Genomic DNA, 21948 nt, shown 5'->3' on the forward strand with positions numbered 1-21948 from the left:
TAGATGGAGAGTTATGACTCAACCTCAATCCTTTTGTTTATTCACTTCTCTCCACACAGTTGTGGATGGAGCTTACACTGAGTGTGACTGATTGATCCACCCCTAGATGGACAGTAAAGATTAAGAGGATGACAAATAGGCACTTGCTTACACAGCGCTTGCTGCTAATCCCTTTGTCTTCCTTTAGGGAGCCCACAGTAGCCTCAGAGTCACTCACTGTCCGGCATCGCTAGACATACCAGGAGGAGGTGACAAACCTCCCTGCACTTTACAAAAGCTACAGACAAGAAGTTCTGCAGGACAGAGATACCCAGAGTCAAGAGCGGACCATCAGGATAGAGACTAAAGGATCTTGAAGAAACATCTTACAGGGAGTGACGGATCTCTTTGAGGACCCTCTAGGATTCTAGTTAACCTATCTGGGACACATATTCTAGCCTCAAAACTTTTGAGGGTGCACTTCAGGAAGAGTCTGCGTAAACTTTTACACCACCTTCAATGGAGGATCCGATGTCAGAAATGTCCATGGTACCGTTTTCATCACCAACAGAATCTTCCAGAAGCAACTCCACAGATGACAGCCAAGACGGTGAGCAACTTGTAAATTTACTTGTAAATCACTTTTGAAAGTTTCAGACAGCATAGGGTGACATATTATGTCTGGTGATTATCAGATTCTAATCATTGGATTGGTAGTAAAACAAAAATTGTTTCTTGTGTTCTTCTAGGTAAAAGCCCAGCTCCTGGAAAGGTCCTGAACACGGGACTTCTTTGTAAAGTGTGTTCTGACACCAGCAGTGGGAAACACTATGGAATATACGCTTGCAACGGTTGCAGTGGCTTTTTCAAGCGCAGTGTGAGGCGCAGACTCATCTACAGGTGAGAAAACAAATTGCGTATTCAAAGTTAGAAGCAAGGTAGAAAATTCTGTGCAATAAATTAATATTTTGTTATTGAACAATTACAGATGTCAGGCTGGTACAGGCATGTGTCCTGTGGATAAAGCCCATCGAAATCAGTGCCAGGCCTGTCGCTTAAAGAAATGCCTTCAAGCTGGAATGAACAAGGATGGTGAGTCAACTTCTTGTAGTGTTTCTTGTAGTTTCTGCCCTTATTGTCTTCACTTTCTTAACCATTCCGTTCAATCTTCTCAGCTGTTCAGAATGAACGTCAGCCCCGCAGCACTGCACAAGTCAGATTAGATGCATTGGATGTGGACAAGGACAAGGAGCACCTCGCCACAACCTTGGAGCCCACCTCCTCATCCACCTGCTCTGTCATCAGCCGCCCACTGCTGGGCTCCTCCATCAGCTCCAGCATCAGCTCCACAGATGGTAGCCAACACTCCAACAGTCCCAAAAATGGACACCGCTTTATGGCCAGTCTGATGACAGCTGAGACTTGCGCAAAGCTGGAACCAGAGGATGGTGAGGAACATGACCATTGGTCAGCCAGCATTACCAGCAAAGTTTTGTTAGTAAAAATGAGTTATAATGAGTTATATCTTTACAATTAGTGTAATTTCAGCAACTATGAATTACACTAACCTTAAACCGGAACAACATTCCAATCAGACAAGTTTACAATTTTGTTAAGTTTAGGCTTAAAGTTATTATTGTTACTATTAATCCCCCCCTTATTTTGGGAATAATTTACAGTTAGAGTTAGGTTTAGGTGTAGGGATTAGGTATGGATTACATTTTCAACCAGAATGATGTTCCAGGATCAACTTAAATGTTTATCCAGGATCGCATCCTACTTGGCAAAATCACACCCACCTATCTTTATAGTACCTTAGATGCTCAAAGGTATTTTTTTATAGTACCTTTTATAGTACCTTAGATGCTCAAAGGTTTTCTTGGAGCTCTACCTTTCTGAAAAATCCCAACTACAATTCTGATCAAACACATTTAATCAGCTCATCTTAAGGGGCACTTTACATTTATAGACAGGTGTGTTGGAATAGGATTGGAACTAAGCTTTGCAGGTCCTCTGAAACAAGACTGGGCAGCTCTACTTTAGGAGTACATCAGCTGGGGTAATACTTTTAAGTAGACAACTTACTTTCAGAGTAAGGGTACTGTAAATGCTACTACTGATATTTACTCTTGAGTGGTAGATATGGCACAATGCTATAGCTTTTAAGGTTCTATCCTAGTTTTTTGGCAGTTCATAAATAGGTAGTGATGAACCAGGGAGGCGAAAGTTCCTTGTTAGGTTGTTTAACTTGATCCCTCTCAGAAATGAGGATGTACCTTTCAGTTATTAAAATTTACCCTGAAAGTGTTTCATGGAAATGATTGGCTACCTATATTAGATCGGTAGTAGATTAGATTAGACCTATAGTAGATTTTCAATTCTGGCCCTTGAGACTCCCAGTACTGCACATTTTGTATTTCTTCTTCATTCGATGCACCTGATTTAGCTCATTAGAAGGGATCTCCCATGAACTGATCCTTGTGTGACAAATAAGAGCGACAAACGAAATGTGCAGTACTGGGAGTCTTAAGGGCCAGAATTGAAAAGCAATGTCCTTGACTAACATTAAAAGGGCTTAAATCAACTGAAAAGGATGTTAATGCTGGTCTGAGCCGACCTTTTTTATCATTCTCAAAACTCTTTATCCACAGTTCATCAATTGAATATTTTGTATGTATCTGTGTTTACAGTGGATGAGAACATTGATGTGACCAGTAATGAACCTGAAAGGAGTTCTCCGATGTACGGCAGCGCTCTCTACCCCTCACGTGAACCCGAGAGTGTATATGAGACCTCAGCTCGTCTTCTCTTTATGTCTGTTAAATGGGCCAAGAACCTGCCAGTATTTTCACATCTACCTTTCAGAGACCAGGTGAGAGACTCAGATGTACTAACATCCCCTACTCTGCTAACATCCCCTACACTGTTAAACTCCGGATGAGTGTCTAAATATGCAGTATAGAATAGACAAAGAAAGTATTGTTTTTGGCTGTTTTGCTGTTTAAAAATATGAAATATTGTTGTAATGGTCTTAGCAATTTTTAACCCGACGTCCTTTATGATTATAGGTGATTCTGCTTGAGGAAGCATGGAGCGAGCTGTTTCTTCTATGTGCAATTCAGTGGTCTCTACCTCTGGACAACTGCCCTCTGCTGTCTCTGCCTGACCTCTCACCCACAGGACAGGGAAAGGGAAGCCCCTCTGCCTCAGATGTGAGGGTTCTGCAAGAGGTGTTTAGCCGGTTCAAGCCCTTGCAAGTGGATCCAACCGAGTTTGCCTGCTTGAAAGCCATTGTTTTGTTCAAACCAGGTACATTTTGGCTTCTTTTTACCACAAGGGGGCATAAGTGATGGCATCCAGTACATGGCTAAACTAGCCTGGAATAGATATTATTTTAATTAAGTTATTCTGTTACAGAAACACGAGGACTTAAAGACCCCGAACAGGTAGAGAACCTACAAGATCAGTCCCAAGTACTGCTTGCTCAACATATTCACACACTTTACCCCAGTCAAGTTGCCAGGTGAGTGAATATACACACATTTGCATTAGGAAGTCAACACTATTCATGAGAGAAGGTTGAACTAACACAGATTATGTTTTTCTTAGGTTTGGGAGACTATTACTTCTCCTTCCCTCCCTTCACTTTGTGAGCTCAGAGCGAATCGAGCATCTTTTTTTCCAGAGAACAATCGGGAACACACCAATGGAGAAACTCTTGTGTGACATGTTCAAAAACTGAGGAGCTTTTTCTGAAAGACTTGTTTAGAGGAATGAAAACCTCTTGAATTCAGGGGCTTTGCTTTACTGCCATGCTAGTTGCTATGCTTTTTATCTGTGTGAATGCTACGATAAACACAAATGTATATATGCTTTTTTATTATTTTTGCATAGGTTGCTTATTTTGTCTCATTATGTGTCATCTATTTTTATTTGTCCTACTGTAGAGATTTTTTTTAATATCTTTAATATTGCCCATAAGTCTATGCATCTCCATTATGTGGAATCTCAGATACTTGGCACAGCCTGTTTATGTATTTCATTTTGAGAACGTAAAATGCCTTCCAAGCGCATTATAATGCAAGTTTACTTAGAATATGTTTGATGATCAGTTTGATATCAACATCTGAAAGGATTGATAAACAAACACCCTTCTTAAAGAGGGCACTTTTGGTAAAAGTTGAAAGATATGCCTCATATTTGTAGGACTTGTAAGAAATAAAACGTATTATTGGTTATTTTTGTATTGTTTTATCTATCTATCTATCTATCTATCTATCTATCTATCTATCTATCTATCTATCTATCTATCTATCTATCTATCTATCTATCTATCTATCTATCTATCTATCTATCTATCTATCTATCTATCTATCTATCTATCTATCTATCTATCTATTCATCCATCCATCCATCCATCCATCCAGCTAGCTATCAAACAGTTTTTCTCACTGTGAACCATTTAAGTACCCTAATGCACATTTTAAGAATATGTATTTTGCTTGACACAGAAAATAATATCATTTTCCATTTTCATAAATAATAATAATCATTTTAATGATAATTTTTAAAGGAGTTACCCTTCAAATAAAAATTTCCTCACCATTACTCTCCTTCATGTGATCTCCAATCACCCTTTATGAACTTCTTTTTTCCACTGAACACAAAATATTTTTTAATAGGCTATATCAGGGGTGTCAAACTCAATTCCTGGAGGGCCGAAGCCCTGCACAGTTTAGTTCCAACCCTGCTTCAACACACTTACCTGTAGGTTTCAAACAAGCCTGAAGGACTCAATTAGTCTGATCAGGTGTGTTTAATTAAGGTTGGACCTAAACTGTGCAGAGCTGCGGCCCTTTTGGAACTGAGTTTGACACCTATGGGCTATACCATAGCTTATAATATTAGAGATAAAAATAAAATACCATGGCAATGCAGTGGTGCAGTAGGTAGTGCTGTCGCCTCACAGCAAGAAGGTCGCTGGGTTGCTGGTTCGATCTCCAGCTCAGTTGACAATTCTGTGTGGAATTTGCATGCTCTCCCTGCCTTCGCGTGAGATTCCTGTTTCCATGTGCTCCGGTTTCCCTCACAGTCCAAAGACATGCCGTACAGGTGAATTGAGTAGGCTAAATTGTCCGTAGTGTATGAGTGTGTGTGTGAATGTGTGTGTGGATGATTCCCAGAGATGGGTTTTGGCTGGAAGTTGCTGTGTAAAAACTTGCTGGATAAGTTGGCGGTTCATTCCGCTGTGGCGACTCCGGATTAATAAAGGGACTAAGCCGACAAGAAAATGAATGAATGAATGAATAAATTACCAAGGAAGTCATTGGCATTGCCTTGTGTTCGTCAGAATAAAGGAACTGAAAATAGAACAATTAAGTGAAGGGCAAAGAAAAAAGGTGACAAGGAGCACAGCTTTAGCCAAAAAGGCATAACGGCTAATGCTAACACTTCCGGTCTGCCAATAAACTACATGAAAGAAGACCATGAGGCTGTTTTTTTATTTTATTCTATGGATGTTGATATAGTTGAAACATCTATTCTAAATATATCTTTAAAATATTCACTTTACATTATGTCTTTATGTTGCAGTCTCTTTTTTTGTTGTCACTTCACTTGTGCGATAGCCTATGTGAGTCGAAAGTCCAGAAGACTGTTATAAAATGCTGGCGATGACATTTATGCCCTTATATGATTGGATGCGGTGTTTAAGGAAGTCATTATACTTTATAACACAATGCTTTTCATCTCAGGTTAATAAGAAAATCTCTGTGGAGGCTCATCGCAGAATATTCATTTTGGCCCATTTTGGGTATGTTTACCCAAAAATTAAAAAAAGTGGTGGAAAGAGTAGCCTACTGAAAGATTATACTCATGTAAATGTACCATTACAAAAAATGTAGTGCAAGTACAGTAAAAGTATCTGTTGTAAATATTACTCAAAGTATGAGTAAAAAGTAGAGCTTTCCAAAGTAAAACGAGTAGTAAGTATTACGCTGTAAAAGCTAATGAATTTCATTGTAATTTGTGCATGTGTCTGTAAACATAATAGTGCATCGAGTTATTGCCCAGCAGGTACACAACGTCATGAGACGTTAATATTAGGTTTGATTTAGGTTGTGATGTCAAGTGACCAAAATTAAATGTCTAGACAGCATCTAAGGACAATGTTATTTTTATGTCTAGTAAAGATGTCAATTGACGTTAATATTTGGTTGATTTTAAGTCGTGTTAGAAGGTAACAAATATCAACACGGAACCAACATCTTAAACCAATGTCATATTGACCTCAAATACTGACATTTATTCGTCAGGTATGACAACCAAAATCCAATATCTGATAGATGTCATATTGGTAACGTCCACACAACGTCAAGCTGTTACAGTATGTCATTAGACGTTGGCATTTGGTTGATTTTTAGGTTGGGACATTGACGTCGAACTGACATTAGGTTCTGACGTCAACTCGATTTTCATTTTCAAACAAAAAATAACATCCCCACGACGCTGGGGTACAATGTCAATCTGACGGTATGTTGACATCCTGTGCCTGCCTTTGAGGCCACTTCGGTCATCATATAGTAAACGTATCATACGTCATCTTCTCACCAGTGACATGCATCTCAACAGTCTCTGGATCAATCCATGTAAAGATTTGGGACATCTTCTTGTACACTTTTAGTGCTTCCAAAGTACTAAATTGTCCAATGTCTTTCTTAAGGTAGTTCATGCGATTTATCTTTTATGTGTGATTTGATTAGACAGGAATCACAGGACTGATTTTTCTTATCCCTATATAAGTAGTCACTGCATGTTGAAGGTAAGTAGTGGAGTAACGATACTGCAGTAAAAATGTACTCAAGGAAAGGTAAAAGTGCATTTTTAAAACTACTTAGAAAACTATGATTCCTTAGAAAAACTACTGAAATACAGTAGTTTGAGTATTTGTATTTGTTACACCACTGACAGTAAGTAAATTTTCATTTTTTTGGTGAAATATTCCTTTACAACCCTCCAACCACTATGCAGGTGACCTCCTTTACTTAAGAGGGCGCCATTTGACTCGTTTTAGTTCAATCAAATGACGTAAGTTTATGCGACGCAAAACGCGGAAGTGCATTTTGTTTTGACTCTCCTGGCATGAATTGAGCTCAAAATAGCGTTTTTCCACATGAATATAGGATTATATTCCTCACGGGAAAGCACGATATATCCAGTCCAGGCATGAGTCTATTCGGGAAATCTTCGGGTTATGAATATCAGTGTCTGTCGCAGGGAGAGAGCGGTTATGGTGAAACTCCTGGACTGTTTTCATCTCATTCTCCATTTAATAACAGTCATCATGATCACAGAGGACACTCTTTTGATTATGTGCCTAAAGTCCATCAAAACGACTACACAGGTATTCACTAGTAGTTGTCAGTATTACAGTGCACATATTGATTGTGTAAATATGAAGTTAAAGTAGTAAAACACTGTATTATAACTTATATCAAATGTAATAGCAGTGTAAAAAGAATATTTAGTTATTTATATACAATATATTACTCTAATTATCTCAGGTGTCAGAGATTGATTTCAGTGATCCAAATAGCACTGTCAGACAATAAGTTACCACCCCTGATTTTGATTAAAAACCAAAAAAAAAAAAAAAAAAAAAAGAAAAATGATGACACTTAAATCCGATTTGCATAATAATTCGGAACTTAATGCATTTACATGTATATTAATTTGTACAGTATGTCATGTTTTAAAACAGCTTAGCTAAAGTCAAAAGCCAAACATTTTCTAATGACAGAGTTTAATTTTTTGGATAATAATGCACAAATTACAGTGTTAATAATTCTGTAATTATAAGTTACAGTGCCCAACTAACATTATACAGAATATGAGATGGTACAAAAATTTTTATTAGTATTTGGTTAAGTACATATCAGTGGCTAACTCTTATTGAATCTTTTAGTATAGTTGACTGATGTCATTTCTGTAAATTGGAAACACTGCTTCAACTTATTATACACGTGTATATAAATTTAACAAATGTTATATTCTAAATAAATAAAAATGCAAAGAACATACACAATTTAACGATTTACATGCTTAATTGCGATATTTCTGTGTTTTTCATTTCAGATAAATCTCAAGGATTGTTATCTTGGCTTTGCAACTTGATCGTAACATTTTTGGTTTTCTTGTTTACCTTTGTTACTTTTCCCATATCTGGATGGTTTGTTCTTAAGGTTAGTTCTAAGTACATTATTAGAACTGTTCTGATCTTCTTTGTTAAGCACAAATTAAATGGCCACTTTTTTTTTTCAGGTTGTACCAAACTATGAGAGGGTAGTTGTGTTCCGCCTGGGCCGGATCCGTCCTCCTAAAGGTCCAGGAGTGGTTCTGATCCTGCCCTTCATTGATCAGTGGCAGAGAGTTGACCTGCGGACCAGAGCTTTTAACATCCCTCCCTGCAAGGTACAATAAAAAATACCAGACATTTCTAAACTCCAAGTCCTGCACCATTACAGTTTGGATGAAATTAAAACTTATAGTGCATAGTATGACTGCTTGGTAGGGCTGGGCGATTAATCGAAATTAAATTGCAAACAAGGTCAAGCAAAGCTGCGATTGTCACGCACATTGTTTCAGGAAGGCACAATATTGTTATCTAGTAAATCTCCTCTAAAGGCCTAAGGGTGATATCACGCGGTACCTCTGAATACCCACAAATAGTGTTGTGCAATGTACTTTTCAGATTGCCATATCGTCTCCCTGTGAGATCGCGATACACAATACTATCGCATAGGGGCGAAATAGTGTTATGTTTACTTATTTGTTCATTTATTTAACCATTTTTAAATGTATTTACCTTTTGCCTGTTTTATTTATTTATTTATTTATTTATTTTTACTTATTTAATAATCTACTTCATTTGCAATACATTTTATCTTGAAAAATAATTCAAACCAATGCAAATTACTGTTCTCATACAGCTAAATAGGCAAAATAACTTATTTCAAACTCGATGCAACAGTGCGGCACGGGACAAGATGGTGACTTCTTGTCCATGCCATTATCAGTGGGAATGCCGCAAAATGGATCTAATATAACTGGATTAAAGGCAAATGAAATGCTATTTATTTACGACGGGAGAAACATCGACACATTAAGGTCCTTTCAGACGGAAGGACTTGCCGACCGCAGACTCGTCGCGAGTGCGACGTGGTTTCAGGTCTGATCATCATCACAAAAGTCATCAAACTGTCACATTTGTGTTTGCTAAAATCTAACACAATGTTGCGCTTTGGGATATGTGTTTATTGTTTTCTAATAAGAGAAATAGTTTCATTTTAGACTGGCTATTTTTTGACTGTAGGCCTACATATGAAACTTCACTGAGCTCAGTAAAATTTTCTTTAATTAGTTATTAATAATCTGTTCAATAATTCCTTAAAGCCAAAACGAATGGCAAAATGCAGGTTGTAATTTAGTTTAATGTATATAGGCTAGTTTAAATAAACTAATAAAATCTACATGCATAGCCTATAAATCAGTGGTTTTAAAACTGTGGTAAGTGTACCACTAGTGGTACGTGGGCTTCCTTCTAGTGGTACGCGGAGGAATGAAATATGTCATGTACATGCTACATATATTTCAAAATTTATCAAAAATTATGTATATAATATGCCATATATGACTTATAGCCTATATTTCTGAGGTAATTTGCCACGTTTTTTTAGCTGTGCAGAGTTGAAACTGCTTTACTGGGCCTATCACGCTACTGTATTTCAATACTGCTCATTTTGGTGGTACTTGGACAGAATTTTTTTTTCTGAGGTGGTACTTAATGAAAAAAGTTTGAGAACCACTGCTATAAATAAATAAAGGCCTAGCAGTTTAAAATTAAATAAATATGTTATTTTCTAAACCAATGCGCATGTTTGTGTTTATCATTCCATTGAGTTAAACACAAATAAGACACACATATTCCATGTATTTAAATAAGCAGTCAAAGCATGCACTGAAAAAATAGGCCATATACCACCTTAAAACGTAAAAGGCTTTTAATAATGGATATAAATGAAAGATTAATAACTTAATAATAAATAAATAATAGATAAATATAGCAAGAGAGAAACTTGCAAGAGTGCTGTTTCAAATGACCAATAATTGTGTATTCCAGAACATTTCAGCATAGTTTCTTCATTTTCTTTTTCATTTGTTTCAATTTTTACAAATAGCTTTATTTAACTTGTTTGTTAATTAAGGGTGCTTTCACACCTGTGAATCGATTCAGTTGTTCCGAAACAGAGATTACAAATGTTACATTGTTGCTCTTTGCTCTTGGAGCGGTTCGCTTTCACACTGCAAAGCTTCTAATCGGACCAAAAGAGCTAAAACAAATCACGTGCGAGTAAACTATCCTCACATTGGTCAGAGTGTCAGGGTTTATTTTGCAGCGTCCCGCTGTAAGCTGTCAGGAGAGGTGGTGGTTTGGTGGTGATTGACAGGATGCGCGCGCGACGTGTCTGAGGAGACGATGCCTATTTGAGGACCGGGAGGGAGACGCGAGATTACCGGGAGATCATCACTCGTTTGCGGGCATCCGGAGACTCGCGAAACTTCCCGCCCTGCTCATAATTCTCTATTCATATAGCCGTAAGCCTATTACATATCCATAAAACACTGTGATATAACCGCGCTCGGATCGGATGGCTTTCCCACTGCAATCGAACCGCTCCAGGGTTCGTTTCAATCGAGCCGAGACCACCTCATTCAAGCGATCTCGGAGCGATTACTTTGGCGCGGAACAGAGCGCGATTGCCCTGTTAACATATGCTAATCGAACCGTGCTATCTGGGCAAACGAGATACGTTCCGAAACAAAAGTGTAGGTCTGAAAGCACCCTCAATCCAGTTTTGTTATTTAGCCTATTATTTTTATGCAACAAAGTTGCAAACTAATTTGCTGTGAGATGTAGCTGTGCTCTCAAGTGCAGTGCACGATTTAACAACTGCTGAGTGAGAAAGAGAGCATGCACGCAAGAGAGCTGGTCAAGTAACGTTGATGTAAACATCTGAAGTTGTCAAATTATTTGTGGTTCCTTTAATATTAATGATGAAGATTACAAATAATAATACTATTTATTTTATTCAATAATTTAAGTAAAACATGTAATGGGTCTACAAACAAGCTAAATATTGTCTTTAAAATTGTCATAAGTCTCAGCTATCAGCGATATCTTTGTCTATTGTCGATACAGGGTACTATCGTCTAGCTGCAAAACCCTACCCACAAAGAAGCAACCCAGAAAAATCCCACAGCGTTACTGACTGAACAAAAGATTTAGCTACTTCCATTGATTCAACATGACTAATAATTATATAAGCAGGGAACCATCTCACAAGAATTATTTTTGTCATTTTTAACTTTATTCGAAAGGACAGTAGGTTGACAGCAAGTAAAGTGGGAGAGAGAAAGGGGTAGGTTCAGGAAAGGTCCACGAGCCCGTATTCGAACTCTGAATGACCGGAGCATGCAGCACCTTATGTCATTACACTAGCTACTGGGCTATCGTGCTGACAGAAGGATTTATTTTATACGCTCGACTGAAGTTATGAATTGAGTTTGGAGTAAAAACATGTTATTATGTGTGGTATATGATAGCTGCTTGGTATAACCAACTTATTAACACAGTATAATCATGTTGAATTCATTAGTGTTTGATTAAACTAGTACGACTCGATAGTAAATGCTGGTCCGTATGAAAACACATGCTGGAGGTTTAATAGAACTGGCTTTACTGACGAAATGCACATGAAATTTGCCTTTAATTAATTGCCCAGCCCCACTGCTTGAAAGAAATATGCTTATGCTTGATTCACACCAAATGTGGAGCACCACAGCACTCGCTCTGGTTTTCCTGCTGAATGTTTTTCCTTTCCCTGTAACCGAGTTTTCTGGCCAAAGGTATGCACTAAAGATGGCGGTCTGGTGTCGGTTGGAGCAGATATTCAGTTCCGGATCTGGAGTCCAGTGATGTCAGTGGTGGCAGTGCAGGATCTGAACTCTTCCACTCGTCTCACAGCACAGAACGCCATGATGACCAGCCTGAGCAAGAAGAGCCTGAGGGAGATCCAGACCGACAGACTCAAACTGGGGGAACATCTCGGGGTGAGAGACGCATAACAAATATGACTTTTTTTTTTTCCAAGATTAGTATTTATTTATTATTTATAATATTATAAAGTAATGCTTATTATAGATATTTAATACATCTTAAAACAGTTAAGAGGTTGATTCGATGGTTGGTACAGTGATGGTTCTCAAGTGGATTTACTGAATTTATGAGGAAGTTTGAGTAAATTATAGTTTTATTTTTTGTGCTTTTCTATTTTGTCTACAAAGGTCTGATATCTTTTGAAATTAAAATACAGATGTTTTCATTTAGACGTAGAAAATGATAATTGTCCAAAATAAGAAATGTTTTCAGTTATTTTCATTCCAAATATTAATTTATTAACTCTTCGCAGGTTAATCCTTGAATATTGTGTTTTATAAAAACTGATACAAATATGTCTGAAAACGCTGCTTCTTTATTTTTCATGCACAACCATTAGAAGGGATGTTTTAATTTTAGATTGGGAAGAAATGCGTTTACGGAATAAACCTGAAATTATATAATGACTTATTTTGCTATTAAAACATAAAACACATAAGTACATAATGTTTTTTTCCATTTAAACTGCAATTATTTGATCAAAAATATGATAAATTCAGTAATATTATTAAGAGTGGCAATCAAATCAGATAATAATATCATTAATAATAATAATAATAATAATTTCTTATATTTATATAGCACTTTTCTAGACACTCAAAGCACTTTACACATTGGGGGGATTCTCCTCATCCACCTACTGTGTGCAGCATCCACCTGCATATTACTGCGACGGCAGCCATATTGTGCCACACCACACACTAGATGATTGGTGGAGAGGAGACGAAGCCAATGAAGTGACAAAGCCAATTTTGATATGGGAATGGTTTGAGGCCATGATAGACAAAGGCCAGTGGGCAAATTTGGCCAGGATGCCGTGATTAAACCCCTATTCTTTTTCGAATGACATCCTGGGATTTTTAATCACCAGAGAGAGCCAGGACCTCAGTTTAACTTCTCATCCGAAAGACAACGCTCACGGTATAGAGTCACCATCAATATACTGGGGCGTTAGGACCGAAACAGACCACAGGTTGAGTGCCCCCTACTGGTCTCACTAGAACCACTTCCTGCAGCAATGTGGTCTACCATCCAGGTTCTGACTGGGTGCAGCCCTAATTAGCTTCAGTGGGCGACCATGTGAGGGTTGCAGATGTCCAAATTCAATTCATTCAGTTCTTGTTTTAATTCAGTGTTATAATAATAATTTTTAACAATGATAATGAGAAATTTTTCATGATTATTTCTGATGATTATGTGAAACTAGAGAAATGATGAGGAAAAATTCACTTTGAAGATATATTTAAATATAAAAATGTTACTGGTAAATTTATTTTATTATTAACAACATCGCAGTTATTTGCTGTCTTTTGGATTAAATAAATGCAGCCATGAGCTTGGGTTGCATGATACTGGAATTCAGTACCATTCGATACTGAAATTGAAAAAATGTCCATTTCCTGCTAACATTTGAGCACGTTTTTAAACAGCGCTGATTTGCCATTTTGTTCACTTGCTCAACAGAAATGACTGTGACTTTTCATGAAGGTCATCAGTACACCGAACTCACTGCTGTTTACTAGGAAAATACAGAGACACTTGAGCGTTTCAAAGCCGCTGATCGCTCGTATGACAGCTTATAGACAAACCAGCTGATCGACGTGACTAAAACACTCCAGTGTCCCTGTACCTGTGGTTACACTCAGTAAACAGCAGTGAATTCGGTGAACTGATGACCTTCACAGTCATCAAGAGACCACTATTAAAACCATATTAAAAATGAAAAGTTCTAAGACATTTGTACTGTACAGTACTGTATCTGTAATTGTTGTGTGTTTCAGATGGACATGAATGAGATGACGAAGCCGTGGGGGCTAGAGGTGGACCGTGTGGAGCTGATTCTGGAGGGTGTACTCCGAGAACCAGACGGCGGTCACTCAGGTCCCCTCATTATGCCTCCCTCCGTTCCGGGACTGGAAGGTCTCACTGGACCCATTCAGCAGCTTGCAATGCATTTCCTGAGCCAGACGACTGCATCTCAATGCGCTCAAGGTGATCTACTGCAGGGGTTCAAAGTTTTCAGCCCATCACCCCCAAAATTACAATGCCAGTGACTTGTGAGTCATGACCCCCAATATCCTCTGAGGTGTTTATAAATATAAAAACCCTACACACCGGCGCACATATACCAATAGGCTCAAGTCTGTTCATCCTTTAATTTTGAAGAACGCCACTCAGAGACCATCCTCCATGTTCAGTTGTGGCCTGTATTTATGTTTACTGTACATGAGTGAAAAAAGTTTAACCTAGTGCCTTAAAATCAATGTGCTTTATCTTTATAATTACATAATTACCCCAGGGGTCACAAAATATAGAAGAGCTATGGCCTCTTCTGTAGGTTATGGATAAAATATCGTAATTCTAGTAGTTTAATAAAAATTTATTTTATATTTTCGAAATCTTCAAGCAACCCCCCATCATTGTCTCGTAACCCCCTGGGGGGTCTCGACCCTCACTTTGAGAACCACGTATCCTAAGCATATTCGGCAATATTCCATGCATTAGCTTTCAATTCAACCCACTTTGATTTTATTACGATTTGTTTCTCAATTCGATGAGCACAGATTTGATTCAGATGTTATTGATATGAGACTGACGATTCTCTAGGGAAGGGGCTCAGTCTAGATATTTGTATTTACAATAGTTTTTGCAGCTTCATTGTTGTGAATCCTCTGGAGTCAGCGAAAGCACTGGAATCTTAGTGAATACATCCCTCACATGCATGAGAAATATATCTGCACAAAGCTCAAAATCCCTATTTATAAACAAACCAACTGTGCTTAAAAACACATGTTTTTGGTTTTGTAATCTTTTTTGTAACAGCTAGCTCTCTGCAACTCTTACATACTCGCCCACTGAAGCTAAGCAGGGCTGCGCTTGGTCAGTACTTGGATGGGAGACCAAATGGGAAAGCTAGGTGGCTGCCGGAAGTGGTGTTAGTGAGGCCAGCAGGGGGTGGTCTGTGTTTGTCCTAACGCCCCAGTATAGTCTAAGGGACTCTCCACTGCTCTGTGAGCGCTGTCTTTCAGATAAGAAGTGGTCGTTAAAAATCCCAGGATGTTCTTTGAAAAAGAGTAGGGGTTTAACCCTACTAAATTTGCTCACTGGCCTCTGTCTATTATGGCCTCCTAAGCATCCTCATATCATAATTGGCTTAATCACTCTGTCTGCTCTCCACCAATCAGCTGGTGTGTGGTGTGTGGTCTGGCGCAAAATGGCTGCCGTTGCGTCATCTAGGCTGATGCTGCACACTGGGGGTAGATGAGGAAATTGTGTATAGAGTGAGTGTCAAGAAAAGTAAATGGAAGGAATTGTTATTATTATTATTATTACTAATCTGTATAAAACAAACGTGATATACAGTCAGTCCTATCTGACCTTATAAATTTCCACCCCCATATTCAAATGCAAATCACACGACAGCAACCGCTTGAATGTCCACAAACTTGTTAAGAAAGAGGTTACTCCCATTTTGGTGTAGATCTGGTGTAGAGATATAATACATGATTAGAAATTTCAGATATCAGATATTTCCTAATTTCTAATATATACAGTTGAAGTCAGAATTATTAGCCCCCCTTTGAATTTTTTACCCTTTTTATTTTTTTTATATTTCCTAAATTATGTTACATTATGTTATACAGAGCAAAGACATTTTCACAGTATGTCTGATGATATTTTTTGTTCTGGAGAAAGTCTTATTTGTTTTATTTTAACTAGAATAAAAGCAGTTTTGAATTTTTTAAACACCATTTTAAGCATAAAATTATTAACCTCTTTAGGCAATTTTTTTTTCCGATAGTCTACAGAACAAACCATCAATATACAATAACTTGCTTAATTACCCTAAACTGCCTAGTTAACCTATCTAACCTAGTTAAGCCTTTAAATGTCACTTTAAGCTGTATAGAAGTGTCTTGATAAATATCTAGTCAAATATTATTTACTATCATTATGGCTAAGATAAAATAAATCAGTTATTATAAATGAGTTATTAAAACTATTATGTTCAGAAAAGTGTTAAAAAAATCTTCTCTCCGTCAAACAGAAATTGGAGAAAAAATAAACAGGGAGGCTAATAACTCAGGGGGGCTAATAATTCTGACTTCAACTGTACATCATTGAATAAAAATAAAATGTTATTATAATAATAAGTGCTATTCCACCTAGCCCAAAGGTGTCAAACTCAGTTCCTGGATGGCCGCAGCTCTGCACAGTTTAGTTCCAACCCTAATTAAACACACCTGATCTTACTAATTGAGTCTTTCAAACTTGTTTGAAACCTACAGGGGCGTGTGTTGGGCTGTGGGCCTTCAGGAACTGATTTTGACACCCCTAACCTAGCCGGTTATGTTGAAACAGGCAGTCAGGGAACAGAGTAGGTATGCCATACGCTTTACCAGTCGGGCACAATCCAGCACGGTTTTCAAACTGTACCTAGAATTCTGGACTGAGAATGGTTTAAAATCATGGTCCGCTGTATCAGACTCACATGGAAACACAACTGAAACCATACCGGACTGTTCTTAAAATGGTACTGTGCAATAATGGAAAATCAGCTATCGGTACATTGGTAGTTAGACTAGTAAATAAATGGGACCTCATTTATGTTTGCTTTCAGATACAGTGAGTTTCTCTGATGAGCTGCATGCGGTTTCATCTGTAAGCAGTGTGAACGAACTGATAGAAACAGTCAGATCAGTTCTCTCAGAAGAGCTGGTTCATCAGGTTGGAGCCTGTTTCCACTTTCACATCACAACTAACTCTGGACAGACCAGCAGCTACTATGTGGACCTGACACAAGGTAAGACTGAGCTTTATTATATGAGAAAGGCGGTATTTAAAGCAAAAAGAAAGTTTACCAGAGCAAATTCAGCCTTTTACATCCTTTTTTTACTTTAGTCAAAAAACATGACTGAAAAGCCACAAATTAGTGAATGGTGATATGTGGTGATGCTTGCATGGATGATTTGGGTTTGAGTCTGGCCTGCAACATCAGCAACTTGTATTTATGTCTAAATACATAATAATTGTATGTCTACTTTTTACTTGTATTTTCTGCTTCAATTGTCATTAGGAAAAAAAGGTGGCTCATGGAGTCAGTTGAATGTCGCCTCAGCATTTCTCTCTTTGTGTGTGTGTGTGTTCAGGTCGTGGAGCGTGTGGCGCAGGCGTCCTCCAGAGAGAGCCGGATGTTTCTCTGTGCATGAGTGAACAGGATCTGTTGGCCATGTTTCAGGGAAGCCTGCAACCGTTTGCAGCCTACAGCAGCGGCAGACTGAGAGTACAGGGAGATCTGAACACCGCTATGAAGCTCAACACACTCATCAAACTTCTTAAGGCTAGATGACACACTTTGCATTTGCTATGGTTTTATTTAATTCAAGGCTTTTACAAAATATTTATATCAAGGTTTGCACTGCAAATGTTTAAATACTTGGGTTATATGTCAAATTTAAGGGATTGTTCACCCAGAAAATGAGTGCTCACCCTAAACTTAAAGTTATTTTGAAGAATGTTGGAAATCAGTTGCTATTGTCTTACATAGTATTTTTCCCTGAATATAAATGTCAATGTGTATCAATTTACAACAATCTTCAAAATACGTTATTTTGTGTTTAAGTGAAGAAACTTAAACAAGTTTGAAAACACTTAAGGGTGAGAAAATGGTGAATAAACAGCCATTTTTGATTGTGGAAGCATACAAAGCATTTCATTTCCTTGTTTGTCAAAGTTGTTTATAAAAATGTGAAGTTTTTCAAGCATTTTAATTCATCTTAGTACACAACAGATTATTGCTAATTTTATTTATAATAATTTAATTATTGCTCATTTAATTTTCTAATAAAAATATTTACTCTATTGAGGGCCAGTGATTTCTGAATCCCTCCACACACACTTAGCAACATCCTTGAGGTTTGTGTTTGTAGGCAGATTCGCCGCCTTGTCCAAGGCTGACTGTCTCTTGACCCTTGACTTTCTCGTATGTGAGGCCCTTGGACTGTTTTTACAAAAAACTAATCAAGGTTATTCTACTAAAACCACGAGTAACGTCAAAGTGCTGTTAATTCATGCATCTAAAAAGAGTGTGTGTAATGCCCTAGGAAAAGATTAATGGCATCCAAAATAAATGTTAATTTTGATGTATGATATTTGTGTATTACATATATATATATTGTACATTTGCAATACACACATACAGTAGTGTGAAAATGTGTTTGCCCCTTCATGATTTCCCTTTTTTGCATGTTTGTCACACTTTAATGTTTTAGATCATTAAACGAGTAAATATTAGTTGTTAACTGCTTGGACCACCCTTAGCAGCAACTTGCAACAACTTGCCACAGTGGAATGAACCGAGCAAATGTTTTACGTGGCACACTGGGAAGAACCCATACACTCTTGCATTCACACACACACACACACACACTAAAGCCAATTTAGCATATTCAATTCACCTATTGCCCATGTCTTTGGACTGTGGGGGAAACCGGAGCACCTGGAAGAAACCCCACCAACATGGGGAGAACATGCAAACTCCACACAGAAATGTCAACTGACCCAGCCATGGCTCGAACCAGCGACCTTCTTGCTGTGAGGCGATCATGCTACCTCACAGCTACAAGGTCATGCCAAAACAAAATTTGGTCACACTTTATTTTGATTGTCTGTTTGTTGAATTTAAGTTACATTGCATCTACATGAAAAATAATTCTCAATAAATTATGAGTAGACTGTTAGGTTGGGGTTAGGGTTGAGTTAAGGGTTATGGACACTTGCAAAGTTTCTTAGTCAGTTAAATGTCTTATGAAGGAGCAGTATCAACAGATATTAAAGAGTACCTATGGTGAAATATTCAAGCTTTTTTCAAGCTGTTTGGACAGACATGTGTGTAGTTATTGTGTATAGACCGTCATATTGGGGTGATATAAACACACACAGCCCTTTTTTTTTGTAATTTACAAAACATAAAAACGGTGGACCAATTTAAGCGTTTTTTAGATCGACCGCAAGTTGATGTAGGAGTGCGGTCCCCCCGCCCACCAATATTGATTGACAGGAGCGCATCACCATATCCTCAGTTTGTCATTTCCTGTCCGCCATATTCAACGTGTGAGTCAAGCGATGTCACTAAAGGAAAACCCTTACTCTATTTTTAGATGTAGGGCTCATTGGGCTCAGCACAAGATCAACATTCACCGTATGGGAATTATTGTTTGTAACTTAGTTTGTTTGTAGGTAGGTTTGCAAACGTGTACTTTTCATTGCTTCTACCTTAAACTTCAGCCTTTGCATTTCTCGTGGTCACAGAAGCTCCCTGTGATCTTAACTTGGTGCAGCTGGAAAGTGCGAGCGCATTGCCTCACATGCATGTCTCTACATTGGAAATAAAATAATGAACTTGCCTGCAGGACGCACACCAGGAGCGTCGCGCCAAGCAGCACCATGCATTTTAGAATTGTAAACATAGGTTTCGATCAGGGTACACACAACGGTGCTTCAAGTCGGAAGCTGTCTGCAGCACCCAGCAACGATTCGGGACACTTCATATTTTTGCCACGCCTCAGAGCTCCGTCTGAATCTTTTTTTTTTTTAAATAACATCCGAATGTGCGTGTCTGGTGTGTCCGGCGCATCAGGTGTGTCAGTCAAAGTTAATAGTTAATTCAGTGTGCGTGGTTATTAGTCGCGGTGTACAAGCTCAGAACTTTAAACTAGCACACAGTTGGCTGTAAAACTATACAAAGACACAAATGATTTTGTACTCTGCTTGGTCTGTATATGAGTTGTACATGTACAGTTGAATGCTGGTCCTCTCACTCATGTTGCTTCTCTCTGTCTGCCTCTCTGTTGCCAAATTCTGAGTGGGGGAGCTCTTGGCTCCGCCCCCATGTTACGTCAAATTGACCATCAAAACAGTCTTACCCAAAATTTTATTTTTAACACGATTGATTGTGATTACCTTTTACCCATCACTCAAGACTCAGTAAATCAAATCTTTTTCCAATTTCCTGTTGACCAATTTTGTTTGATTAGTTATTTAATGTAACAGCAGACCCTTTTAGTTTTCAAACGTGCTGTTAAGTTTATTTTAGATGAAGGCCCTTTTTACTGGAACACAAACTGCTCTGGGCTGTTTCCGAAAACCATGGTTAGCCAAGTAAGGTCGCAAGTTCCGTCGTTATAAACATAGTTTGTTGGTTTGCCGTTTCCCAAATCGATCATTCTCATGAACATTCGCAAACAGTGTTGCAAACTTGTACACTTGCAACTACACCTGTAGAGCTGTAGTTAGAAACGTAGTTCCTGGCTGTGTTCTATTACCAGTTATCCCCCTCTGCCCTATTCCTTTCGAAGGTTTCAACATCAACATCAAAGTGTTTAAGTCATCTCTCTCTCAGGCGTATTTTACTTTCAAAGTATTTTTACAGCCATTTTGAACGCAGATGTGGCTCAGGTGACCTATTATTTAAAAGCGGAATTTACGTTACAGTGTAGATTGACAAATAAATTTGACCATGTTCCATTTTTACATCCTTATTCTTTCATTCATTCAATCAAGACAAACTTTGTGCAGACACACACACAAACGACTTTGTTCGGTAGCATTTTCTACTCAGTATAGTGTCAGTAGAGGGTGCACAAGTAAAAAAAGGCCATCTTAAAATTACTAAGACCCATTACAATGCCAGTTAAATGTGACCTAATTTCGATTTTTTGCTCATATGTAAGACAGATCGTATTTGTTCTATGACCGTGTAAACAGGAAAAAAACGCATGTATTCAGATACTAAGAGATTGGTTTCAGGCCTCATTCATATTTTGAAATAAATCAGATATAAGACAACATGACTAGCATGTAAACAAGCAGATCGGATTTATTGAGGCATTCCGTTTTGTATGTCATTAAACTTGCAACAATGTGGAACTTCTCTGCGATTTAATGACTTTGAAGGAAGATCGTGTGTGGAGACGCTGACGTGGTAAACAACAAAGGATACATGGAGGAGGAAAGTGGTCAGTCGCTACAATTTGCTCCCACCAGACCTGAGATCTCTCTCATTCCCACAAATGGTGGAGGACACCATATATAAACCATAAACACAAGCTGCTATGATGGCCCTTTCCCTCCTCCTCCAGCTCAAAAACATTTTAAAGTTGGGCGAACTTTACATATTTTGGAGAGCTAAAAGCAAGACAACTTTTTCCATCATGGCTAGTGTGGCGCAGATGCTAGAACCCACCTTTACACATGCGCGACGTCATAAAATGTGTGGCAAGTGTAAACACATGAATCAATGTGTATTGTGATATGGGTTACAATTAAAAGAATGTGCAAGCGGACAGGCAAATTAATCAGATATAGGCAACAAAACTAATCGGAATTGGCCATCATGACCTGACAGTGTAAACGAGACCTTAGATTCACATTTAGGAAACATTGAGTTGTATTATTACAACCATTATTACACCAATAAATGTTTGCAGCATATATATATATATATATATATATATATATATATATATATATATATATATATATATATATATATATATATATATATATATATATATATCCCAGAAATGGGTTGCAGCTGGAAGGGCATCCGCTGCGTAAAAACTTGCTGGATAAGTTGGCGGTTCGTTCCGCTGTGGCGACCCCGGATTAATAAAGGGACTAAGCCGACAAGAAAA

At 38.1% G+C, this 21948-nt stretch overlaps 2 protein-coding genes across 2 annotated transcripts; both read left to right on the forward strand.

Annotated features, from left to right (window-relative positions):
• The first annotated feature begins 211 nt into the window (after window positions 1-211).
• On the forward strand, window positions 212-4215 carry nr2e3 (nuclear receptor subfamily 2, group E, member 3). Its single transcript, NM_001007368.2, is given in 8 exon segments — window positions 212-589; window positions 729-879; window positions 968-1071; window positions 1155-1427; window positions 2670-2851; window positions 3048-3288; window positions 3397-3502; window positions 3589-4215. Coding segments are annotated over 8 exon segments (1281 nt in total). The 5' UTR covers window positions 212-498; the 3' UTR covers window positions 3722-4215.
• Window positions 4216-7067: 2852 nt separating this feature from the next.
• Window positions 7068-18115, forward strand: stoml1 (stomatin (EPB72)-like 1). Its single transcript, NM_001110032.1, is given in 7 exon segments — window positions 7068-7381; window positions 8113-8219; window positions 8299-8448; window positions 11944-12147; window positions 14035-14245; window positions 16875-17057; window positions 17404-18115. Coding segments are annotated over 7 exon segments (1233 nt in total). The 5' UTR covers window positions 7068-7203; the 3' UTR covers window positions 17604-18115.
• Window positions 18116-21948: the final 3833 nt, after the last annotated feature.

Source organism: Danio rerio, chromosome 25 (assembly GCF_052040795.2).
Source record: "Danio rerio strain M-AB ecotype USA chromosome 25, GRCz13ab, whole genome shotgun sequence".
Lineage (NCBI taxonomy): Eukaryota > Metazoa > Chordata > Actinopteri > Cypriniformes > Danionidae > Danio > Danio rerio.